Source organism: Lissotriton vulgaris, chromosome 3_1 (genome assembly GCF_964263255.1).
Source record: "Lissotriton vulgaris chromosome 3_1, aLisVul1.2, whole genome shotgun sequence".
In the NCBI taxonomy this organism is placed as follows: Eukaryota; Metazoa; Chordata; class Amphibia; order Caudata; family Salamandridae; genus Lissotriton; species Lissotriton vulgaris.
Window position 1 is genome coordinate 2,051,961,108 of NC_141689.1, and position 26,483 is coordinate 2,051,987,590.

At 43.5% G+C, this 26,483-nt stretch overlaps 1 protein-coding gene across 8 annotated transcripts in view; it reads right to left on the reverse strand.

Moving 5' to 3' along the window:
* The window catches only part of PCM1 (pericentriolar material 1), a 1,333,387-nt gene that overhangs the window by 71,085 nt on the left and 1,235,819 nt on the right, over window positions 1–26,483 (reverse strand). For all 8 annotated transcript variants that reach the window (XM_086962572.1, XM_086962571.1, XM_086962570.1 and 5 more), the window contains one exon: window positions 15,378–15,631. In XM_086962572.1, the coding sequence (XP_086818698.1) occupies window positions 15,378–15,631 (254 nt within the window). The remainder of the gene's footprint in view (window positions 1–15,377; window positions 15,632–26,483) is intronic.

Genomic DNA, 26,483 nt, shown 5'->3' on the forward strand with positions numbered 1-26,483 from the left:
TACTAAAAAACACAATAGTGAGACAGTCATTCACTCACTAACACACATATACACTCATCCACCCATACAGTCCTGCACATATGCTGTCTTCAAAACACATACAAACAGTGAGTCAGTCACCAACCCATGCAGCTGCTTATACACAAAGTGAAACACTGATATATATATTTCAATATTTAAAAGTTACTCGCTAATATATGTATTCAATAAAATACACTTAATAAAGCAGTTAACCAATCATTTTTTTTTAAAACATCCATTTACACACTTATTTAACCATTTATTCTTCCATCAACCTTTACAAATACAAATATTAAACATATTGATTTTAAAGAAAGACACATATCCACTGGCTGGTGTCATCAGTGATGTCACTGACGATGTCATGAGTGATGTAATATGTGACGTCATCAGCAGTGCATTGCAGGTGCGCTTGTTATAGTGAGTCCAACTAACTATAACGTTGGAATTTCTATGGTTTTATGTCAGTAAAATTTCCAGCTAACTATAACTGGTGTGAAACTTATGTTTTTTTCATTGCATTTAATAGGTTTTTTAAATGCTAATTCCTAACTATGGGGCTGATTAGGATGGAGGTTTTTCCGCATCCTCCGGGCCGGCGGAAGCCACCTCCAGCCTGGAGGATGCGGAAAATCCTCAGCGGACCCACCAAGACCCACCGCTACATTAGGATGGCTGGTGGGTCCTGGTTTCCGTCCGCGACTTTTCCGCCGCGGTTGGCTTACAACCGCGGCGGAAAAGCACTAATATGGTGACGGTGTCTTTCAGACACCGTCAGCCAGATTAGGATGTGCTCGGAAACATGCTTTTCCGCGGCGGCTTTTCCGCTGTGGAAAAGCATGTGTAACTTCACTGCGGGGGCCCGTTGCGGGCCCCCTAGGTGAAGGGGGAGTGAAGGGTGCACATGGGGGGTACCTATGGTATCCCCCTGCATTTGTATGCAGAAAGCAGCAGGCACCCGCGCGGTGCCTGCCACTTTCTACATACAAATGCAAAGCGTGCATTTTTAACATTGCTGCGCGTGCAGCTTGAAGCCGCACCCGCCGCAATGTTAAAAATAGAGGATGTGACCGCCAGGGTGGCGGTCACATCCTAATTGCACAGGAGGGAACTCCGCAGCCCATGCGGAGGTTCCCTCCTACTCAGGGGCCGCGGACGGACTCAAGTCCGTCCGCGATCCTTATGACCCCCTATAACTGGTGTGAAACCTATGTTTTTTTCAGTGAATATATATATATTTATATATATTCAATCACCTCCTGGATGCTTCTCTTTTTTGCAGAAAAACCAGAGTCGGAGCCCAAATAGTGCGCAAAAGGGTTTATTAGGCACAACGAAAATTACCCTACGCGTTTCGAAGCTAGCCGACTTCTTGCTCACGGGTCGAGATCTAATCCATAGCCATTCCTTTTAAAGTGATACAAACATATTTTTGTGTGCATGTGATCAAACAACATAAACAAAATACTGAAAGCGTTACATTGTTGCTCAGTGTTAACCTCGTGGTTCTTATTGAATTGCAGTTCTTAACACAACATTATTACATGTTAACGCCACATGTTTGTACATAATTATAACCATGTTATTTACAAAAATATTAGGTTTATCCCTTTATAGTCCATAAATGCAGCCACATGCATGCATTATCTCCAATTGTTTTTAGATAGATTTTGTAATTGTTTTGCGGTCTTGCCCAAGTGGGCATGTTATTATTTCCGGGATGAATCTCATTTCTGATGGTACATTAGTGTTGCCCCAGTGGGCCAGGACATTCATGTTTCATTAAAACAGCTTCGTATCCTGCAAATCAAAAACAATGGTATTCTTACTTATGCTGTTCTGTGCTGAGTTTGATCACAACTTAAAAACATTTTAAAATCATAAGAAATGGAGACTTATTCTTTTGACGGCTGTCACAGTTTAAAATGATTTACAGTAGTAAACATGTTAACTTTGTAGATGAATTGGCAACTCATCCCCCACATTATGCCCTTTTGGCTGTAAAGTGTCATACTGAATGATGTATCTGGATTCCAGTTTACGAAGCTCCAGCCATCTATTCCCTCCCCTCTCCTTTCTCTCAATGCAGTCAATTACAGTAAATTCAAGAAGATCAGGGTTTTGTTTGTGCTCCACTGCAAAGTGTCTTGCCACCAGATATTGCTGATTTAAATTCTTTATTGCCCTGAGGTGTTCCAGTATTCTCAATTTTGCTGGTTTAGTTGTACACCCAATATAGAATTTATTGCATGGGCAACGTAGCGCATAACTTGAAAAATCAGTATTACAGTGTAGATGTTTGTTAATTTTATGAGAGTCATGATCTGGGGACAATTTGAGTACTCTGCAGTTGTGGCTATGTCTGCAGGCCTTGCATTTTCTGCATGGAAAAAACCCTTGAATCTTGTTAAACAACTGCAAAGCTGGAGCTGGAGCTTCGTAAACTGGAATCCAGATACATCACTCAGTATGACACTTTACAGCCAAAAGGGCATAATGTGGGGGATGAGTTGGCAATTCATCTACAAAGTTAACATGTTTACTACTGTAAATCATTTTAAACTGTGACAGCCGTCAAAAGAATAAGTTTCCATTTCTTATGATTTTAAAATGTTTTTAAGTTGTGATCAAACTCAGCACAGAACAGCATAAGTAAGAATACCATTGTTTTTGATATGCAGGATACGAAGCTGTTTTAACTCCTTCCATGCTCATGACGAGCTGAGCTCGTCATGAGGCACAGCGGAGCTGCACTCATGACGAGCTGAGCTCGCCATGAACAATGGTAAATGTCGGATCCCAGCACCGGGGGGGGAAACCCTTAGCAGCCATGGAGTTAATGAAACATGGATGTCCAGGCCCACTGGGGCAACACTAATGTACCATCAGAAATGAGATTCATCCCGGAAATAATAACATGCCCACTTGGGCAAGCCGCAAAACAATTACAAAATCTATCTAAAAACAATTGGAGATAATGCATGCATGTGGCTGCATTTATGGATTATAAAGGGATAAACCTAATATTTTTGTAAATAACATGGTTATAATTATGTACAAACATGTGGCTTTAACATGTAATAATGTTGTGTTAAGAACTGCAATTCAATAAGAACCACGAGGTTAACACTGAGCAACAATGTAACGCTTTCAGTATTTTGTTTATGTTGTTTGATCACATGCACACAAAAAATAGGTTTGTATCACTTTAAAAGGAATGGCTATGGATTAGATCTCGACCCGTGAGCAAGAAGTCGGCTGACTTCGAAACGCGTAGGGTAATTTTCCTTGTGCCTAATAAACCCTTTTGCGCACTATTTGGGCTTCGACTCTGGTTTTTCTGCAAAAAAGAGAAGCATCCAGGAGGTGATTGAATACTTTTGGGTCGGCGACCCAGTCGAGAGCCCGCCGAAAAAAGTGGCAGGAACACGCCGCTTTTTGTGTTTGATATATATATATATATATATATGGGGCACATATATGATTGTGTTTCCGAGGTCCCGCGCATGGCGGGAATATTCTAGTGCGTATGACTTTGATGAGGATCTCCTGGAAGAGAAGGTGCCCTTACAGTTTATGGGGTTGTCTTGGCAGGGTTTTTGGCTCTATGTAGCAGTGATATAGACTTTAATCTTGCTCACATCTAGGATATGTATTCTTAGCTTGTGTTGGCCCTTTTAAGCCCTTTCTTCTAGACCTAGAGGAGGCCATCTATTGCCTATTGGCTTTGGCCTGTCATTATTTCTTATAGTAGAGGTTGGATCCTGTGGTCCTGACTTTATATTACACATTGGTATGGTTTATGTAGGTACTCTGACAGAGCTAAGGGTTATTTCATCCTTCTTAGGCCTATAAGGCCTAGAACTAGAGGGACTCCATCTTGATGGAGCTGAGAGGCTTCAGGGGGAAAGGTAAAGTTTACAGTAAGGCTGTTTGTGTGCTAGAGGAAGACCGGTTAGGACTGCTTCTTATCCGAGGAATGTGTTTTTCTCTTGGGCCCAGATGTAACAAGCAGCTGGCCACTGCGGTTGCGTGGAAGCCTTGGAGCTGGCACAGGAATTCGGTAGGAGGCAGCCCTCTGTTGGAAATTTCCATGAGGGGAGAGGAATCCATATTAGCGAGCTACAGGAGAGGAGGAGTGTTCATTCCAGCTTGTGTGCAGTTCAGCTTGGAGCTCAGTTCAACTTGGAGCTCAGTTCAGCTTGGAGAGAGAACAGGATGTCTGCCTGAGCTGCAGAATAGAGTGCAGTTCTGGAATGGAGAAAGAAGGCAGACGATTGCTGAAGATGAGGAGAGAGAGCAGTGCAGAGAGCATCAAAGAAGGCTGTCAGCTGGAGCAATGGAACCAGAGGCGTGGTGATGTGGTGAAGGAGGGAGAGACAGAGAGAGCCCTAATCCCACCAGAGGCAGAGAGAAATCTTCCTTCTAATAGGTGAGGTAGTCTGAACTAGTCCCCTTTACACTTACACCTTAATCTTGTTCTTATTCCCTAGGCTATTGTATGTCTAATCTTTTCCCTTTCAGCGGTGTGTTAAAAGTTCCTGTTACCCCGCAGATAAATTGTATGTCTAATCCTTTTCTTTCAGCGGTGTGTTAAAGTTACTGCTAGTTATAGAGACCCCATAGTTTTGTGTATGTATACTTTATTATTGTTACAATAAACTTCCCCATTAATTAGTGAATTAGTGTGTATGAGTTTTTTTATGATAAGGCTAGCCTGTCTTCTAACAGAAGGGAGTAGGAGCGCTTAAATCAAGGAATAACTCAATCACATAGTGTGTATATCTTTGTCCCCATACAGTGAGGGTAATTGCCTTTCCTAGTCAGGTATTACTGTTTGAACAGATGCTACCCCTGATCAGGTAAGTAATATTGAATAATTAGGGAGATTGGAGACCTGCAACTAAGGGATAAAGTTAGCACACCATCCCATAATCCTGTAAACAGCGTCTTCTGTTCCAAAGCATAGGTAACCTTTTTCTCCTAGTCAGATGTTACAGCCAGAACAGATGCTGCCCCTGATCCGGTAAGTCTGAATAAATAGGGAGAACAGGGAGCCCTTGAGCTAGGGAATTGTTGACACTAAGTAATTTGGCTATCCCATAATATTACTGTAGTAGCAGACCCTTAGTGAAGAGACAGAAAACTGAAGGTGTTCATAGGAAAGTGGTCGTCGTTGATATACGGCGTTAATGAGAACGCTGGGGAGGATTACCAGCGTGGAGGTCTGCCAGATTGCGGGCCGTGTGTAAGTGAGAGCGCTGGGGGGGATTACCAGCGTGGAGGTCTGCCGGATTGTAGACCGTTTGGAAAAGGAGAGCACTGGGGCTGCAGACCCACGTGTGTAGACACGCCAGATTGTGTGTCATATCTGCCCCAGGGTAGATTAGTCTGGGTCTGAGTGGCCGCGAGACTATAAGGTATGAGTGTGGTGTAGGGTATGGATATCCTTAGTAATCAGTGAGTATTCTTAGTATCCCTATAGATTTAGTGGTGTTTCTGATAATATGAGCTTGTATATTGCGAGTTCCCCATCCTCAGGTAGGTACCCAGGTGCCTGGATAGATGGTCCTGAGGAGGGATGTGGTTACGTTCTGGCTGGGTTAGAGGGGCCCCTAGGGGCTGATCCCATCTAAGCAGAAAATCCGGCCATTACATCTGGCGTAGTCGGCATCTTACGAATCCTGTGTGACCTGGCCATGTGCTTAGATTGTTTCCCATGTGCTGTGAGGGAGTGCCCTGAGCGCCAGTTCCATCTGGCGTAGTTTGGCAGTTTATGTAGCCTGTGTGACCTATGGGCTTGAACAGTTGCAGTGTGAGGAGATTGCAGTACATCATGGCATTTGGTTTATTCAGGGTGGAAGAAATGGTTTTCATCTTGGTGTTTGAACTGTCAGGGTTGAAGGATGACATTACATGAGGGAGCCAGTAACATCTTTGTGATGGTCCAATTGTATAAATGTGTGTAAAAAATGCTTTTAAATTGCCCATTAACTTGCTTGCTGCGTTTGCTTATGCTGTGCAATGTGAAATGTGTTCAATGTAATATGACTTGTGGAATTCCTTGTTAATAGCTTCTTGTAAATATGGCTTGTGAATAGCGCCATGTTAATGTGGCTTGTGAGGTGTATGTTCTCATGTTGATTTGCTGTGTTCCTTGTGAATTGCGCCTTGGATATATTCCTTGTGCAAAGCGTGTCATTTTTTGAACTTGTTTATTGTCTTGTGAATATGGCTTGTGAATAGCGCCATGTGGTCATGGCTTGGACAGGGCATGTTATCATTGCGTTAGGCAGGAGAGAGCTGGATCTCTCTCGGGTGCTTGGGGATAACGTTTTGAAGATGTGCGTACGTGTTATCTGTAAACGTGGAGAGATGAGTTCATGACTTTCCCATGTATCTGAAGTCATTAAGGAATGATTGTGCTTGAGCTGCCAAAGGGTTAATATCTTGAATTGAGATGGCAGTATTTCTTTTAACATGCTGTTTAACATGCATGGTTATTTGAGCTGACTCTAAAAGTTCGTGAGTATTTTGCTGATTGATGGTTTGATTTTGACTTTTATTGGTTCCTGTGTCTGCCTACGTGCTTTGTCAGCTTCTTGAAGGAAAGGTAACATCTTGTGCTGAGCGTAGGGCTCTGTTCATTTAACATTCTTTTTGAAATGCGTCTACGAATTTGTGTGGGTTTGCCTTGGAACTGATGACTTCATGTGTCTGACTCTTAGAGGTCGGTAAGTTATAAATCAACCAGTCGGATTGAGATAAGGGTTTGCACGGAGAGAGCTGTGTTCTTTTAAATGTGCTACTTAATATGCATCCACAGACGTGTGGAGAATTATTTTTGAATGCATGTTTAAAATGAGTGAAATATTACAAAGATGGCCCAGTTAGAGTATACGCTACGGGCTGTTTTTATTAATTATTTCTTTGAGGGTTTTCCATCTAGAAAGGAATGTGCTGGCCGGTGTTTTCCGATGATCACAGGTTGAGAACAATCAATCTTGCCCGATAGTGCATGGTAACATGTGCTTTTAATTAGTGAAAGGCAACCGTGTGCTTTTAAAATAAATGTGTTCTCATTATTATTTTCCCTGATGCAAGCTGAACCTTTTTTCAAATGTGGATGTTTTAATATGCAGCAAACCGGCATATGTCAGTTAACCCACTCAGTTAGAAAATAAATGGCTGTTTGATAATATATGAATTTGGCACTTTTATTAGGTTGAATTGAACGGCTTGCACGTTAAATTATGATGCAATGCAATATTACATGTTGCCCCTGGTTGAACAAAAATACAATGGTGAACTGTATCTGCATTTTATGTCGTTTTAATATTATTTCACTTTCAACAGCTGACAGTATATATTTTATTTTTTGGATGCTAGTGTGTATAGTTAGGGTGGAGCAGAATATATTGTTAAAAATGATAACTATAACACACTACCATCTTAACGCATTGCTATGTGTCCCTTACATTAGTTTAATTTGCATTTAGTTACAAGGCTTGCCTATGTACTTTGACAATCTGTTGATAGAAAGGTAATACCCTGCACGGTAAAAGCAGTGTTCACTAAACATGCTGCCTGATAGATATATGTGCAGAGAAATATTAAACCCAACAGTCCATGATAATTCGTTTTTTCAAATGCAAAATGCATAGTCTTGTGTGCAGAAGTAAATTGCCCCTTTGTGTGTGTTGATCTGCATGCTAAATAAATGCCCATGTTTCAAATGTCTTGCCTTTTAGCTGAATTAGTTAGACTAAAGTCTTTTTAGAAAGTGGAGCTTTTAAGTAGCAGTACATTGTAACAGAATTATTTTTAAAATGCTAGCTTTTGTTAGTTAGAGAATCTGGCCTGGGAACAGAATTGTTTTGGCTTCCAGGAAATGTGTTTGACCTTGGAAAGTTAGCCTGGCTCATACCAGATGTTTTGTAAAGGGGGGCTTTATCCCTCTAGAGGCTCCGAACACTGCCTGTCTTGTTATGATTGGTTAACATCCAATTTTGTTCCGCGGACGGAATGTTTATGTAAGGGAGGGGTGAACTCGCTCTTCCTTGCTGTCGGCGCAGACAGCTTCATTGCCTCCAGATAGGGAATCCTCGTACATGCAGAGTAGTTGGCAGACTCTTGGCCCTTGGAGTTAGTTAGATACAGTAGGCCTGGGCAGGCTTCCCTGATTAGAGAAAGAGAGGCTTGAACCGAGTGCTTGGCAGCGCCCTGCTCCTGCTATGAGATCATCACTTGGCAGTGATTCAAATTACTTCACACTGTAGCCTGGCTTCTGCGTATTTCTTTTTTTTTTGGAGCAGATTCAAAACTCTGAGCACGAACATCTTTCTGAAGGGAGGGGCTGTCTCACAGAGGATTAGGGTATTATTAGGCCCTTCTGGATGTGTTTAAAAATTAGATTTTGCCCAAACAAATTTCAAAGTATATGGTTTTAATTATTTCTTGATTTCAGAATAATGTTTTTAATTAATTAGGATATTTTCTTTTCAACAATGAAAAGCACTTGGGGTGCTTTTTAAATGGAAAATTTTATTTTGCAAGATTAATGATACTTGTTTTCTTGTCCTAGGTTGCTGGGTTGTGGTGTTGGTGCGTGCGTCGGCCCCCCCCCCCCACTTCCTTTATTATTTTAGTTTTTTACTTTCATGTTTTTATGTTAGTTTATTATTTTTGGAAGATGGAACCAGACCAGATTGGTGGTGGATGGCCGCATCGGAGGAAATGACAGAAGATGCAGGGTGGTGACCTACACTGATGTCCCAAAATTGACTGCCTTGAACCCCAATATTAGGACATTGGACTTATATTTTTGACAAAACCAATACCATTTTTTTATTTGTGACAGAATCCATCATGATACGATTTCCCGCAAAAGGATTTTGTTATGTAATTCCTTGGCCTGCATTATTCCCATGTTTTTCTTTGCAATCACTACGAACAGGCCCCACTTTTAAACAAAAAAAAAAAAAAAGAGAAATGTTTTCATGGTTTTGATGTTTATGTAGTACTATCTTTGCTTTTTAGGATGCAGTCACCTATTATATTTTTCCTGCTTTCTGCAAAACAGTATGGAGGAATGAAAAAAAAAAAAAAAGAATGGTGGTGCACACGTGTTCCACAGTGTGATGAAAACTGGGTGCTAACTGTTTTGTACTTTTATATATACATCACATTTATATATATTTTTATGCTTAGTGCTACACCAGCTATCTTGTAGGAATGGGGTTGTCTTTATTTTCCTGTTATTACACTTTCACTTTGATTGATCCAAGGGTGGTTACCCTAGCCTTTAAGTTGTCCTGGGAGGTGTGTCTTTTAGTACATTTATTATTAATGTTTGCCCAGACCTTGAGAACCGTTTGTCATGTTTCTTTCTCAGATTTCACCAAATTTTTCCTTAAGTTGACCAATGTCAGTAAGCCTCATTTAGGCCCTTTGTTGTTTTATCATTAGAAGTTGAGGCACATTTAGTTCTTAAGTTGTCCGAAGTAGGTAGGCCCCATTTAGGCCCCTTGCTGTTTTCATTCAACACATAAGTCCCTACATCACTAGACTTCACCAGTTATCACTAGAAGTTGAGGCACATTTAGTTTGAGGATGCTTTGGATAGTTTCTGTTCTTATCAGTTCACATCTTAGATATGTTTCAGCATTCAAGACAAGGGTGCTTTGATTTGTTTTTAGTTGGTTGTTGGATTTCTATTCCCTACATTAAGTTTCAGGTGGAATTTCCTTAAGTTGTCATTCATTTTAGAGAGTTTTTTTGGTTTTTGATTTGTTGATAGATTATGTTGATGTTTGTTTATATGGATGTTGTTGTTTATAGATGTTCGCAAAATAAAGTCTAAGGGTGGAATGTCTTGGCAGGGTTTTTGGCTCTCTATAGCAGTGATATAGACTTTAATCTTGCTCACATCTAGGATATGTATTCTTAGCTTGTGTTGGCCCTTTTAAGCCCTTTCTTCTAGACCGAGAGGAGGCCATCTATTGCCTATTGGCTTTGGCCTGTCATTATTTCTTATAGTAGAGGTTGGATCCTGTGGTCCTGACTTTATATTACACATTGGTATGGTTTATGTAGGTACTCTGACAGAGCTAAGGGTTATTTCATCCTTCTTAGGCCTATAAGGCCTAGAACTAGAGGGACTCCATCTTGATGGAGCTGAGAGGCTTCAGGGGGAAAGGTAAAGTTTACAGTAAGGCTGTTTGTGTGCTAGAGGAAGACCGGTTAGGACTGCTTCTTATCCGAGGAATGTGTTTTTCTCTTGGGCCCAGACGTAACAAGCAGCTGGCCACTGCGGTTGCGTGGAAGCCTGGGAGCTGGCACAGGAATTCGGTAGGAGGCAGCCCTCTGTTGGAAATTTCCATGAGGGGAGAGGAATCCATATTAGCGAGCTACAGGAGAGGAGGAGTGTTCATTCCAGCTTGTGTGCAGTTCAGCTTGGAGCTCAGTTCAGCTTGGAGAGAGAACAGGATGTCTGCTGGAGCTGCAGAATAGAGTGCAGTTCTGGAATGGAGAAAGAAGGCAGACGATTGCTGAAGATGAGGAGAGAGAGCAGTGCAGAGAGCATCAAAGAAGGCTGTCAGCTGGAGCAATTGAACCAGAGGCGTGGTGATGTGGGGAAGGAGGGAGACAGAGAGAGCCCTAATCCCACCAGAGGCAGAGAGAAATCTTCCTTCTAATAGGTGAGGTAGTCTGAACTAGTCCCCTTTACACTTACACCTTAATCTTGTTCTTATTCCCTAGGCTATTGTATGTCTAATCTTTTCCCTTTCAGCGGTGTGTTAAAAGTTCCTGTTACCCCGCAGATAAATTGTATGTCTAATCCTTTTCTTTCAGCGGTGTGTTAAAGTTACTGCTAGTTATAGAGACCCCATAGTTTTGTGTATGTATACTTTATTATTGTTACAATAAACTTCCCCATTAATTAGTGAATTAGTGTGTATGAGTTTTTTTATGATAAGGCTAGCCTGTCTTCTAACAGAAGGGAGTAGGAGCGCTTAAATCAAGGAATAACTCAATCACATAGTGTGTATATCTTTGTCCCCATACAGTGAGGGTAATCCCCTTTCCTAGTCAGGTATTACTGTTTGAACAGATGCTACCCCTAATCAGGTAAGTAATAGTGAATAATTAGGGAGATAGGAGACCTGCAACTAAGGGATAAAGTTAGTACACCATCCCATAATCCTGTAAACAGCGTCTTCTGTTCCAAAGCATAGGTAACCTTTTTCTCCTAGTCAGATGTTACAGCCAGAACAGATGCTGCCCCTGATCCGGTAAGTCTGAATAAATAGGGAGAACAGGGAGCCCTTGAGCTAGGGAATTGTTGACACTAAGTAATTCGGCTATCCCATAATATTATTGTAGTAGCAGACCCTTAGTGAAGAGACAGAAAACTGAAGGTGTTCATAGGAAAGTGGTCGTCGTTGATATACGGCGTTAATGAGAACGCTGGGGAGGATTACCAGCGTGGAGGTCTGCCGGATTATAGACCGTTTGGAAAAGGAGAGCACTGGGGCTGCAGACCCACGTGTGTAGACACGCCAGATTGTGTGTCATATCTGCCCCAGGGTAGATTAGTCTGGGTCTGAGTGGCCGCGAGACTATAAGGTATGAGTGTGGTGTAGGGTATGGATATCCTTAGTAATCAGTGAGTATTCTTAGTATCCCTATAGATTTAGTGGTGTTTCTGATAATATGAGCTTGTATATTGCGAGTTCCCATCCTCAGGTAGGTACCCTGGTGCCTGGATAGATGGTCCTGAGGAGGGATGTGGTTACGTTCTGGCTGGGTTAGAGGGGCCCCTAGGGGCTGATCCCATCTGAGCAGAAAATCCGGCCATTACAGGGGTCTCATCTAAAATTACTTGAAAGACCAGAATTGCCTGACCTAAAGATCATTTTGTAACTCATTCCTAAACCTAGAGATTGCGAGAAAATGGGTTATTAGTTGGGGTGGATTGGTGTCCTCCACAAGTAATACATTCTCCATCTTGTTAGTTCCAATGAAGGGTTTCAGTAGCTTAAACTTGAGCTCAATCCTTCGTAGATAAGACCCAGAGCAGACAGGCTTACCTTATTGAAAATGTGTAAATCATCTAAAAAGTTGAAAAAGACAATACAGTAAAAACCCCACTTCAATGTATAAAAATAGAGAAAAATGTAATAAGCAAATGACACCAAAACGACAACCACCCGACAAGGGGAACCAGAGATATGAATTTATAAAGATTTAAGTGAAAATAGACTCAAAAAGCACAGAGTGCCAAAGCTCGCAGTACAACAGGACCTAGATGCGAATTGAGCCACACTGCGATGTAGCATGAGTTGGATACACCAAGCAGATTGGCCCACTAGGGAAGTTCGTAGAAGTTTCCAAGTCACAATCTGAAAAGACAGTCTTATTTTGTGGACAATCTTTTCTCCACATAGGATAAATCTCAAATTTAATCAGATGCTGTAGAACAGCATGTCGGATACTTATTGCCGTCAGTCTCCTTGAAGCTCAGGAGAAAAACTTTAAATACTTTCTGAAATTAAGTACCCAGAATAACCTTAGGAACATGCTTCCAAGGCCCCCAGCAGGAGAACTTAAAGACTCTCAGGCAGAGGCAACAAAAAAGTTCAGTTCAGATCCAGTTGCAATTCTTCACAGGGATGTCCTCTTGAGATTTTTTATGTTCTTGGAGACACCCAGGGGACCAGTCTTATGATACTTGGGGATCTTTCCGTCCTTGGATTTTAAGTGAAAGGGGGCTCCGACCTACTCAGGTTCTTCTTTATGGGTCAACAGATGCCAAGAGCAGCACATTGAGTCAGCCTGGTGTCCTTTCTCAAGTTCAGTAGTGTTCTGATAAAGGTTTTTTGGAGTGCCACATTTAAGCATGGCACCAGCTAGTGGATGGGGGGTGACTCCTGGGAACTCCCTAACAAATGGAGTAAAAGTTCCCAGGGGCAACCCTACCTACTTTACCAGTAGTTTGTTTGTCTAACGGCAAACAGGTCCACAACACTATATGCAGGGCATTTTTAAGATGGTGAAAAACTTTGGCCAGACTAAACGTGGGCTCTGAAGGCTAAGTGTGTGTTCGTGAGAGTATCATAGGAAAATCACCTGTGTCCTCCCACATTTAAAACTATAATCAAGTTTGAAGTTGGAACTGTATCCACAACAAACCCAGAGGCAGAAGTCTGGTAGGACAAAAGCAGGGTCCTTCAGTAACCATATTGGGGATGCACAAGAAATGTCTTGGTATCTTGTTCTCTCCTTGTTAGGTGCCTCCAACATGTTAGAAGTGGTTCAAGAGACCAGTCAAGCTGGATTTGACAGTGTGTTATCAAGAGAATGCCCACAGCCCTATTTCTGAAAATGTTGTTGAGTTCAGAGGAGGCTTCTCTGGTCACTCAATTAATCCTATTGTTTTGTCCAGGGAGGCATCTCACACAAATTTCACATCTATTACCAGGCTGGGAGCTGGCAGAGGCTTATACTAATAAGCCTTCTGACAGTTCATACAAGTAAAGCGTAACTTTCCAAAAGTTACTTTTCCTCAGCATTTTCAAAAAATCAGACTACCATTGGATTTTCAATAACTACTAAAATAGTTGTTCAGATAAAGAGTAGCTTTCTAAAATGTACTTCTCCTCAATGTCTATTATAAATCAGACTTAGCTAATTGAATTGGATTTTCAATAACCATTAAAATAGTGGTTTAATATGTTTTTCTACATTGCCCCATTCCTGAAAAAGCAGGATTAGTATTTTAATCTATATCCTGGTTTTCTAAACAGGACAGCTGAGCTGGCCATAGTGAAAATAGCTTTTAGGACCATGTCACTGTAGGGACATGGTAAATGTATTTTTATCTGCACGTCCTGCTTTTAAACACCATGCACCCTACCTTGGGGGTTGCAAGACTTACATAGAGGGGCTTACTAAATATTAAAAGGAGTAGATGGCTCAATAAATGCTGAAGTCCACAGGTGACATTTAACTTCCCATGCAATGGGGTTAATTGCTATAGAATATACTACAAATTACTACAGCTTTATAGAAGAATTAAATACGCAACTCTGAGATTAGCCAATTTGTACATATTTTAGAGGTCAGAGCTCATACACTAGACAGCAATGCCCCAGTATGCAGTCTAAAAACAAGCATTAAAATTCAGCACATAAAATGGGAGTGTGCTGGTTTGAAAGGGGTAACCACACAAAAAGGGATAATTTCTCACAGATGCCCAAATCCAACTCAGATTTAGGTGGAGAATCTGTATTAGGGCTACCAGTTACAGAGGTTTCAGTAGATCTTGAAGAGGACTTAGGCCTGATTTATATCTTGGTGGACAGGTAACTCCGTCGCAACTATGACGGATATCCAGCCCGCTGAAATATATATCCTATAGGATATAATGGGATTTATATTTTGGCACATTGGATATCCGTCACCGTTGTGACAGAGTATTCAGTCCGCCAAGATCTAAATCAGGTCCTAAGTCTTCTCATATTGTAGAATACATGCTTCTCCTGAGTCGTGGAAACTAGAAGGTGGAGTACAAAGGAGTATGCAAATATATCCAAATAATTGAACATGCCTCCAGTAGAGCTTGGGGTTATCAGAAATTGTTGATGAACCGCTTGTATTTATAGCTGGCCATTGTAGCAGAGTTCAAAGAATACAATTCCCCCCACTTATGAAAGATTCTATGGAGTTAGATGTCTTCCAGTCCTATTTGTGGCGTGCTTCTTTCTGCCATTTCATTCAACAGCGCAGGTAGATGCTCCACTGGTATGGATGATATAATTCCGGAGCCTAAAGTGAGAGAATGCTTGGCTTTGTGCCACCTTGGTTCCTCATGTATAATTTAGTTGCTCAATAAAATCTTCACTTCTGACACACTATGGGAAAGAAACTCAAAAGAGACAGGTGGCTTTTTTTCAGTTCCAACACATTTATGTGCAAATATTGTTCTCCATTACACAAATGACCCATAATAGACAAGGACCCTAGCCCATGTCGGTTTCATCCACTGGGCTGGTCAATATCATGGAAGGGAAGGCCCATCTGCATATTTCTTTTAGAATGAGCTGAAATGTCTGCCCCACAACACTAAGACTTTGTGAAGGAGTGAGGTAAGGACCTAGAGACACCTTACAGACTGTACTGTGACCTAGCTGCAAACTATGTTAGAAATGAAACAATCTGTAGCTTTCCAATTCACAGATTCATCTTGATAGTGCTCCAAGAAAAGGCAACTTGAATGTTAACCATGGCTTTAGTAACATGCAACAACAAATATGCAACACATGGGAAAGATTTTAAGAAAGGTCAGTACGTACATATTCATTAACCAATACTGGGGACTCCGTATTAGGGCTACCAGTTACAGAGGTTTCAGGAGATTCTAAAGGTGATTTAGACTTCTCATCCAATAGATTACATGCTTCACCAGCGTTTACTTCATTTACTTGGCTGACGTGGCAAATCTCTTCTTCAAGGAGGTTCACCATTATGTTATCAGGCCGATCACTTGGTAGCTGCTGTTCCTCATTTAAAAACCTTTGGGATTCAGTACAGAGCACCCCGTTTTCACCTTTTAAATAACAAAAAATACAACCTTAGCACAAGAACGCAGATACCAAAAACACAAAGGTACTGACAAAGCCAGAAACAGGCATGAAGAACTGTATCTAAATGTAAAAAAAAATGTATTTACCTGTACAGTGTGGTTCTCCGGTATTGATATCTTTTTATATAGATTCACATGCTTCATCTTCCCCGTTGTCAGGGTGGGAGTCCAACAGTAACAGTAATAAAAGCAGTGCTAAAGCATTAAACTTTACTGATTTAACAATTGTTAGTAGACAATTCACATTGATTTAATACACCCAAACTTCAGCCTACGACAGCCGAGATGCTGGAGTATTCATCCCCTGCAGAGCAACTTCAGACTGAGTGCAAATAAAATAAAGGTAGGCAATTGATGAGCCTAAACTAGGAGGAGGGAGGCTCACATGTGAATCTATAAGATACATCAATACTGGAGCACCATAGTGTACAGGTAAGTAACTGGTTTCTTCTCCAGTACTGTATATTTTATGGATTCACATGCTTGAATAAGAGTAGTTAGTAGTATCTGAAGACTAATGGCGGCAGGTAAGGCGAACCATCCCACCATGAGATCCAAACTTAAATACGATTAGTCGAACCAAAGACATTTAAATTGTACAAAATCAGAAGAGAGATAGTATATCATTAATCAATCAAAATAAAAGTACTAAAAATGGTGAACAACGACCAAACATTATAACATAGAGAAATTTGAGCTCAATAGCTGCATACCTTATGCGAACAGTTTTCGCAGGGCAGCCTCACCGACTGCTACATCTGCCTTACACCAGGCAGCAATAATTTGTGACGGTATAATTGTTCACTGCAGAGGCCAGGTAGAGCTACTCCTGCAAAGAGCGCTGAGGATGCTGCCACCTTCCGAGTTGAGTAAGCCTTCACCTTTGCAGCTAGTGGGTGTCCAGCCTTCTCATGACAGAAGACTATATTTTGGGAGAGCCAGCGAACAATACTAGCCTACTTTAAGGCTTAAACTTTTCTGGGAGCAGAGAAGGAAATCAGCAACTGAGTAGACTTACGGAAAGTATTTGTCCTTTACAAGTAGAATTTCATACAGTGCTTGGGGGATTGGGAAAAAATGAAGGCAGAATCACTGGCTCATTGAGACGAAATGTTGAAGGCACCTTGGGAATGAAAAAAGGATTGGTGTGCCGACTAATCTGTCCTCATGGAACTGTAGGTAAGTCTCTGTTGTGGTAAAATCCTGAATCTCACCAATTGCCCAGCAGATGTAATGGATAATAGAAATGCCACCTTCCATGTACGACATTTTAATTAACAATTGTTAATGAGCTCGAATGGAGACCTCATGAGTTGCAATAAGACGGTGTTCAGCTGCCAGAGCACAGGAGAAAGCTTAATAGGCGGGTAAGCTCTGAATAGACCTTTGAAACTCCTTCAAGAGCCTGTTAGACCACAAGGACAAATTACTAGAATGCCACAAGGACAATTGGAGAGAACTCCATCTGTACCTGGAGATTGATGCTAGACCTTAATGGAGGAATGGGTTGGGCCTGATTTGGCGAGATGCAGAAGATAGGGTAGAACTGTTCAAGTGTGAGGAGAAAGGGTGGCTAGACTGACGCACAACATGAACAGTACCTCTTCCATTTTGCCAAGTAGCACTTGAGTGCAGGAGCTTGAGCTTTCTCAAGGCCCAACTTGCATTCGGCAGAAATTGTTAGAGCTCCAAAGTCAGCATGGTGAGGAGCCAGGTTGATAAATGGAGGGTGTGAATCTGTGGATGAACCACTTGGCCCTGGTTCATTAAAAGAAGATCTTTTGTCAGCCGGAACAAAATGGGAGATGCAGCTTTGTGTACCAGTATTGCCTCGCACACTTCCGGGCGATAAGGATGTACTGGCACAGCTCTCGTCTCAGCTTCTGTAGAATCTTTGGGATCGGAGGAATCGTGTAAGCAAACATTCCTTCCCATGAGAAGTGGAAGGCATTCCCTCAAGACCCTGACTGAGGAAATCTGCTGGCGCAGAGTTTGCATTTTTTGTTGAGGTATTTTATAATTGTTTTTCGCTGAGCTGCCACTTGTTACATTGCTTGGTGACCCTGCTGAGGGAGTCGGCCCACTTGTTTTGGACTCATGGTACATGCTCCACCTTTAATGAGATTTTGTCAGCCACTCCCATATTTGTTGAGCATGGGCTGAGAGGGATTGAGACCTTGTCCTCCCTGTTTTAGCAGATAAAAAAAGGCAGTGGTTTTGTCTATTCTGACTAGAACCAGCGATACCCAACCCCTTGGCAGGAAGGTTTGAAGACCAAGAAAAACTGACTTCAATTCTAGAAGATTTATGTTAGGGAATGCTTCCTGTCTGGACCACTTCCCATGGATCTCTAAATCATTGTTCTTTGGAGGCGTCCAATGTCATTATCAACTGTGGTATTGCAGTGTGAAAGGAGAGACCCTGAGCGATGTTGCCTTTGACCATCCATCAGGACATCGCCAAGGCCATTTGTGAGATGATGTATTCTAAAGAACCCCGAGATTCAGCCCACTGTTTATCGAGCTGCCTCATGTGTACGTGGTGATTGGGGATTAACGAGAAGGACGACATCATCCCTAGCATGGATTTGTATGTCCTTATGGAAACGCACCTTTTTGAAGACCGTAATTGAGTTATTTTCTGGAGGCGTGAAATCCTTTCTTCTGTGGAAAAAGGCCTTCAAAAGCGTTGCATCGAGGATTGCTCCTAGAAACACCAGAGACCTGGAGAGGACGAGAGATGATTTTTCTCAGTTTGCACTGATCGTGCGGTGCCTCTTCAATCGCTTGTTTGGAGAGGAGTAATTTGATTTCTTTTTTGAGTACTGGTAAATTACAACATAATGTCTTCCATGGAGGGCAATTTGGAGGTTGTTGAACAAATTCCAGGGTATGACCATGCTGGAATATGTTTAACACCGATTTGTCAGAAGATCCATTGATTGAAGAATTTGGATTTGGTAAGAACTGACATGGGACTGCGGTAACAGGGGCCTGTGATTTCTCATAGTCTCCTGTTAACTCCCCTCCTGCTGTTGGGCGTCGGTCCTCCGATGCTCTAGATTAAGAGGGCGATATGTTTGGTCAGTAAGCCTGAGCCGAATATTGTGATCAAAACAACTGTTGCGAAGTGGGCTGAAAAGGCTGCTCTAATTGCGGTTGAGAGAGCTATTGGCCTCTGCTCCTACCGTGAAATGACAGAAACCTCCTCTGCTGCAAGCTCCCCATCGATTTATCCGTGTCAGTATGTGATTTGATCTACTGTAGTACGTTATCAAGGTGTTTACCAAAGAGGTATTCTCCGTTGAACGGTATCCAGCACTTTGGCTTGTACGTCTGGCTGGAATGCCAACCTTGGCCTCTATACACCGCCGCTTCAGCTATCTACCTGAAGATGGGGGACCAAATATCTAAGGCCACATCAATAATCTCAGAGTAGGTCGATTCACCTTCCAACAGTATGTCCTTTGCATCTTTCTTTTAATCCTCAGGAAGATATTCTAACAAAGAGGAGATATCGGATCACATCTGTCGGTCCTATCTCTGCAGTATAGCCATGGCGTTGGAGACTCTGATGGAAGTAGCACCAGGGCAGATAACATATTGCCTATATTATCGAGCTGGAAACCTTTATCGGGAGGGGTCGCGCATGGTGAGGAAAGATTCTTAGCTCTTCTCTGTGCTGCCTTTATGATGACTGTATCAGGTAGAGGATGACCAATGAGTTATGATGGGGAACTCTCATGCGCGTTGTACTTTTGCCGAGCTTCAGAAAGACAGCTGGAAATGACGCTGGTGTCTTTATTAATTTGAGGCTCCCTGCTAAAAAGGTCCACATTATGGATAGCACAAGTGGGGCGTTGCGTTCCTGCCTTAAAATCACAAGGAAGCACTAAGTTTGCTTAGCTGGCATAGGAAGACCTTAGCTCTTCAAAGTTCGCTCAAGGAGGTTGTGAAACCCACCGATATCTGCAGGCAGCGAATCAGCTACTGGTGGAGTAGGAGAGGGTGGCATTGGCACAATGTAATCATCCCATTCATCATGAACATCCGGATCGATTTGAAGCTCACCTTCATCCAATTGTTAGTAGTTGCTGTCCTGTACATTATCTGGGATTGATATAGGTAGTATATTTAGCATCAAACGTTAGTTTGTGACTGAAGAAACAGGCACATATATGGAAAGTTCTTGAATTTGATGGTGCGCATACACTTGGTTTTCATAAGGGTATTGTTCCTAGCTGAGCTGAGGGATGTCCATTATCAGAGAAGGAGTAATTGCCCTCAAGGTAAGCGGGTAGATTGTCCTGTGCCCCATCTTCCCCTGACTCCTGATATTTGACTCTTAATTGTGAAAGTCTGTATGCAGGGTCAAATGGACCTTCACCCTCCAATTCCCGGAAATCCTGGAGGCAAGCTGGGGGCAATGGAGGAATTTTGGAAAAATCGTGAAGCAGAGATGGGGTGGTGCCTTTTGATGGAGAAAAGCGCAACATCTTTCCCCCAGTCTATGGGTCTGCCAATGGGGTCGCGGACGTCATCGCCGACAAACGCTGATTGTAGGAAAGTAGCTTCTGCTTTCATGGTTACCTCCACTTTTTGCTTGGTGTCAGTGTTTTTTACCTAGTCTGCTGAGATCTGGCTGATCAGGAACCAGCAACTGTGCATTCTCCCCTAAATTGACATGTTAAGTACTTTAGTACCTCCACAATTGGCTACCGATGTACCCTTGTAAGTCCCTAGTATATGATATTAAGGTACCCAGGGCAAAGATACACCAGGGGTCTCTGATTGGCTGCAGCATGTATTATACCACCCACGGGAGTTCACTTAAACTGTGATTACAGGCCTGCCATTGAAGCCTGTGTAAGTTGGTGCTTGGACCTCTCACAACAGATCTATATAGGGGCTTAACCGCAACCGGTCATGTTTGGTATCAAACATGTTGGCGTCATACCTCAACAAAAATCCCAGTGTTGGAAGTATGATCCCATGCACCGAGGGGCTCCTTAGAGGACCCCCCATGTACTTATAACAGCCTTTCAGGATATGCAAGCAAGCTAGTAGTGCTGCCAACCACAGACACAATCCTTCCCTCCTGCTATAGAGCCAAGCTCGAGCAGGGGAAGGTAGAATAGGTTTCCTGCCACAGGGATGTGTGACCACCTCCCAGACAGGACTTAGTGTATTGGGCTGGGAGCGCTTGCCAGCGCCACCTGACTGCTTTGAATGGCACATTTGGTGCCACATTGCATACTCCAATAAAAGCAAGTTCAGGAACCCTTGTTTCCCGCTCTGGCCCAAACCTGGACAAAGGAGATGGGGGGATCCTACCCTATGCCCAGTCTCTCCTTGGGAGGGAACCCTGAGTTGTTCCAACCCTTTCTGAAGGGTACATAAGGGCTCCCTTGTGAGTGGGTTCTTAGATTAGTCCAGAGACAATACTCAGAAGTGAAACTACGTCACTCTTCACTTGTCTGGAAACTTGGACTTCGACTTGAACCAAGACTGTACCAAGGAAGATTCCTGCTGCTCCTGGTCTCGCTGTTCTTCAAGTCTTCTTCGTTGTCTGTGACTCATCCAGGTTCTTAAACAGACATGTGGGCATCAAGGACATCCAAAGAAATTTCCAGTGGAGTGAAGGAGTCACTCCCCTGCATCTGCAGGCACTGCAACAAAGCTGACCGGTCTGCTGCTCATGTCGTCCTACGGACTTCCCAAAGCTCAGCAACACAGGTGGTGGTTCTGCAACACTCTCGAGGCCTGACCTATATTCTCTGCAATTTTGAGGCCAGTAACCCTCGTTGGAACCACTGGTGCCAAACCCCTGTGCACCACATCGACTTGCTGTTGCCAAGGCTGGTTTGCTCTGCACTCCAGAGATCTTTGAACTACAAGAAGCTCCAGCCTCTCTTTCCTCCAAAAACAGCGTCCTCACTGCATCCTCTGCACTGTGGGCCTCTATCTTTGGTGAACTGCTCGAGGTCCGCATGGGATTCCTGTGCCTTTGGCATATGGGTCCTCGCTTGCTTCAGGGGGCTCACTTGCTAGCTTGGGCCTGCTCTGACTCTCCTATTGTTGGCGAGTCCTTTGGACCTTGCTGGTCTCATTCCTGCTTTTTTTGTCTTCCATGGCAGCCGGAGCTACCACGGCTTGTTGGTGCTCCCGCTAGACACCGACCATCTTGTCACCAACGTCCGACGTGCACGGTTCCTGGTCTTCGTCAGAGTGGCCTGGCCCTCACAGCTGTAGCAACATGGTCACCGTTGACTCTTCTGAATCTCCCAATATCAGTGGGCATTGTGTCTCGGTGCCTCCTGGTCACATCCAAGTGGCATAGACTCTGTCCCCGCTGCTTGCTTGCAGGTTCTTCACTTCCAGAACAGTCTTCACCAGAAGCATCTTCTTCTAAGCTTTCTATAGCAGGTTCCAACATCACTTCACCCCTATGCGGTAGGGTTGCACTTCAACCTTCTTTTTTCCAAAGAGTTTCTTCAGGGTTCCCCGGGAAGGGTCTGTCTCCAAAACAGCAACCGCAACTTCTCCATTGCCTTCTATTGGGCACACAGCTGTGTTTCCACTTGGCACACAGCCTCCGAGGGGTTTCTGGGTACTTACCTTGGGTGGATCCTTGTGTCCCTGGCTCCTCTGGGTCTTCTGGTCCAAGTTCTGTCATCTGCTGCAGTTCGCATTCCACTTTCTTAATATAGGACTTGGTCTCCCCCAGGAGACTAATATATTTTGTGCTACTTGCCTGATTGTGTTGACATCTCTAGGTAGGAATCTCCCCAGATGACCAGCCCAACATGACAGCTCAAGTCAACACAATGTGCATCTCCTGCTTTCACATCCTAAGCATACTTCAGAAGATCTTCAAATGGTTCCTTCAGAACACCAGACAGACGCCCATGCAAGCAATCATCACTAGCATGCGACACCGCACCTTCTTTGTTCTCCACGTCTGTTGCTGCTGCCAAGGCTTGTTGGTGCTCCTGTTGGACACCGACCCCCTCGTTCTCGAACAGCTCCTGGTCTTCAACAGCGTCTCCTGGTTCTCACAGCTAAAGCGACAACATCACTGTCAACTCTCCTGCACCTTCCGTCATCGATGGTCACTGGTCTTCCGCGCCTCCTGGCCACTCCCAAGTGGTTTAGACTCTGCCCCTCTGCCTGCAGGTACTCCTCTTCAAGAATCCACCCTTGGATTCCACCGGACTGTTTCACCTTCTTCGCCAGCAGCATATTTACTGAAGTACTGTGGTCTAGGGCGGTTTCGGACGTCACTTTGCAGTTGAAGATTAAAGATGTTGAAGTGACAGATGAGTAAGGCATCAGAGGCAGAACAGCTGTAGCTGTTGAAGTGCTTCATGAGGAGACACTAAATACATCTGAAAATGGTCAGTCCTGCTCATGACAGTACAGATGTAAATTAAACACTGCAGCTTGGACTATGGGTAACAGCATTGCACTGCAGTATGCCTGATGCTCTCTGATGGCCATACAGGAGGACAGCTTCTCCAACAGAATGTTCAGGATGAAGAAGTTTCTTACCTTTGGTAACACTTATCTGGTAGAGAATATCTAGCCGCAAATCCTTACCTTGAAATTATACCCAAGCGTCAAGCCTGGAATCAGAATTTTGTTTCGTGAGCACTACTCCTGCCCAATGGTAGGTGATGTTGCTCGGCTCCGCATGGCGTCTTCTGCACTGGCAGTGTGATGTGCACGTGTCTGTACAGTCGCCACCCCAGTGCACCGATGTCAGTTTCCTTTCGCGACTTTCCACGCCAGGAGTGCAGAGCCACAAAGAACACAGACTTGTGTGAAAAATAAGGGCCCTGAAAGGGGAAAAGTCCTGTCCCCAGAAATCTGTTTGCAGACCAGCAAATATGGTTGGGCGGGTAAGGAATCTGCGGCTAGATAGTCTCTCTACCCGATGCATTAATACTTTGTGAATGTGTGTAGAGAAGCCACACTGCTGCCTGACAGGAGATGGCCAGTTTCTACATGGCATTCTCCTTCTTCGTTCCATCACACCCCACAAATAGTTGGTCATCCACCTAGAACCCTTTTGCGATGGGGATTAATTTATAAAGCACGACAAATACCCCAAGGTTGTCTAGGCGCTACCCACAGAACGAACGGATCTGGCTAGAGTAAGTTTGAGTGCCTTAAAAAGCTACGTTTTTAAGCCCTTTCTAAATTTTAACAGGTTAGTCTAGTTTTTAAGTGAGGTTGGCAGAGAGTACCACAGTTTGGCTGTTATGGTAGTGAAGTTCCTGCCACCACACCTAGCCCTACTTTCTCTAGGAATAGCTAGATTTCAGAGCTCAGATGACCAAAGGGACCTTGCTGGAATATATAGCTTAAGATAGTTTGCAAACTGCATCGGTACCAGATTGTTTAGCGATTTAAACGCAATGCAAAGTGATCCAAACTAGATCTGTATAGCTACCAGCAACCAGTGCTAATGTGACAGAGCTGTGGAGGGAATTAGATTCCTAGGAGTACTCCTGCTGCTGCATTTTGAGCAGTCTGCAGTTTTAGATACTGTTTTACAAGAAATTTGAGAGGTGCACTCAATGAAGTCAATAGTACAATAAGTTCATAAATTTTGTGAGTCTTCTATTCTTTCTTTAATGGGTCCTATTATTTTCTCTTTTTAAGATACACAGGAGCAGCCAACGCGTTTCATTCCCTTTAGTGCCTTGGGAATTTCATCAGGGCATTGAATAGGATCATCTTAATCCGATGGTCCAGAATATGGTTGCACCTTCAATACCGGTGCTGCAGGAATGTTGTTGACAGTATAACCCTTGTGTTCCTGGATAGTTTAGAAGTAATGTACAAAGAATTGTTTTGGAGCGTTGTTCCACTGTCAAGCAGCAATGGTATGTGGAAAAGAAAACAAAAGTTTGTCCTGGCCCCGGTTAACGTGCGGGCCGTAGTGCAAACGAGTTTCAGAAAAAATGGGGGGGGGGGGGGGGGGGGGGTAAGGGATGTGCATGTTAATGACTAACATCCATACCGGTTGCCAAGTAGTTCTTGTGATGCGGGACCTGCGATAGGGTCTCCGGCGCTTCCTGCTCCTCCGTGTGGAATTTCCCCCCTCTTTTTTCTGACTTCTTGTGCCTCTTACCTGAGGACTTGGAGCCCAACGAGTGGTGTCGACTCGCCGAGCTGTGATGACTCCGGCCCCGCGACCAGTCCCTCGCCCTCCTTCCGGACCGGAACCTCAAGCGGCGCGGGCCCCAGGCAATGTAGGCACCGGAGATGGGGGTCGGAAACCGACATCAGTCGGTTGCAGTCGGCACAGAGCTTGAACCCGGGCATCCCTATCGTCATCGATGGAGTGGTACGACTCGAAACGGATCCAAAAGGATCGAAAAAGCTTAGTCAAAAAGTGACTAAAGGGTACCACTTTCTCAGGTCCTGCGATTGCTGGCGCGGAAAAAAGAAGAACTGACGTCAGCGCGAGAGGGCGGCGTCTAAGTACTCCGTGTAGGAGAGTAGGGACTGCTTTCCTATGGAGACCCCACTTTTTGCTTTTTGCTTCACTGGTTTTCGACTTAATGTGGCTGTGGGCCTGCTAACCAGACCCACAGCCCAGCTGTTCTCTCTCTAAATTCACTACAATGTACTTTAGGTACATTACTAATTGGATAATGGATCACCTTATGAGCCCCCGTACAGTGTAGGATAAGTTACTTACCTGTAATCCTAGTTCTCTTCCAGGGGTATCCTCATCAAAGTCATAAGCACTGAATATTCCCGCCCATGTGCGGGACCCCGGAAACAATATAAAAATATATATGTATAAAACACATATATCTCGCTCCACATATATGTATGTACATATATCATTTTTCTCACATCAATGCAGCCCCAAAACTGAGGCTAAACAATGCAAACACATATACATGAACTGCAATTAGTAAGGAATCAAAAAACACATTAGGTCAAAAAACCCTTGAACTTTGTGTTTTAATGTGTCAAACCACTCATAAATCCTGAAAATTGCTTATAAATAGACATTGTTAGCCCTCAGGCTGCATTGCAAAACAATAGCATAGAAAATGAAACCATTTTCACAATAACTGGCACCGTGCCTTTAAGGCAGCCATGACCCCAGGCTTCCCATCATGCCTCAGGGGTGACAGTTAGGTCAGTTGTTCTCTGCATAACCCTGAAGACAGGGCTAAACCACAATACTGAAATAGTACCAAATCTCATTTACCTGGCGAGGCGGGTGGGTTGCTTATGACTTTGATGAGGATACCCATGGAAGAGAACTAGGATTACAGGTAAGTAACTTATCCTTCTCTTCCAGGAGATCCTCATCAATAGTCATAAGCACTGAATAGAATAGCAAGCCCATCAACCACCTGCAGGTAAATGAGAAGTACATGACCCAACCAAGCCATACCAGCCAAATAACTCAGCTGTTAAACAGATTCCTCAGGGAGGCCTGGCCCACGTGGGTATCTGCTCTCGTGTCAGAATCTAGACAGTAATGTCTGGTAAATGTATGGACAGACCTCCAGGTCGCCGCTTTACAAATCTCAGACATGGGCACATCCTGCAGGTAAGCTGCCGTGGCTGCTCTACCTCTAGTAGAATGCGCCTTAGGGGAACCCCCTAAAGTCTTCTGTGCCAATTGGTAAGCAAGTTTGATACACAAAACGATCCACCTGGAGATAGAACGTTTCGAGGCTGCATGACCAGTTCTGATCGATCCGTAGTTAACAAACAATTAATCAGATAGAACTTTAAAACCCTTTTCAGGTCCAAAGAGTGTAACGCCCTCTCAGCTGGAG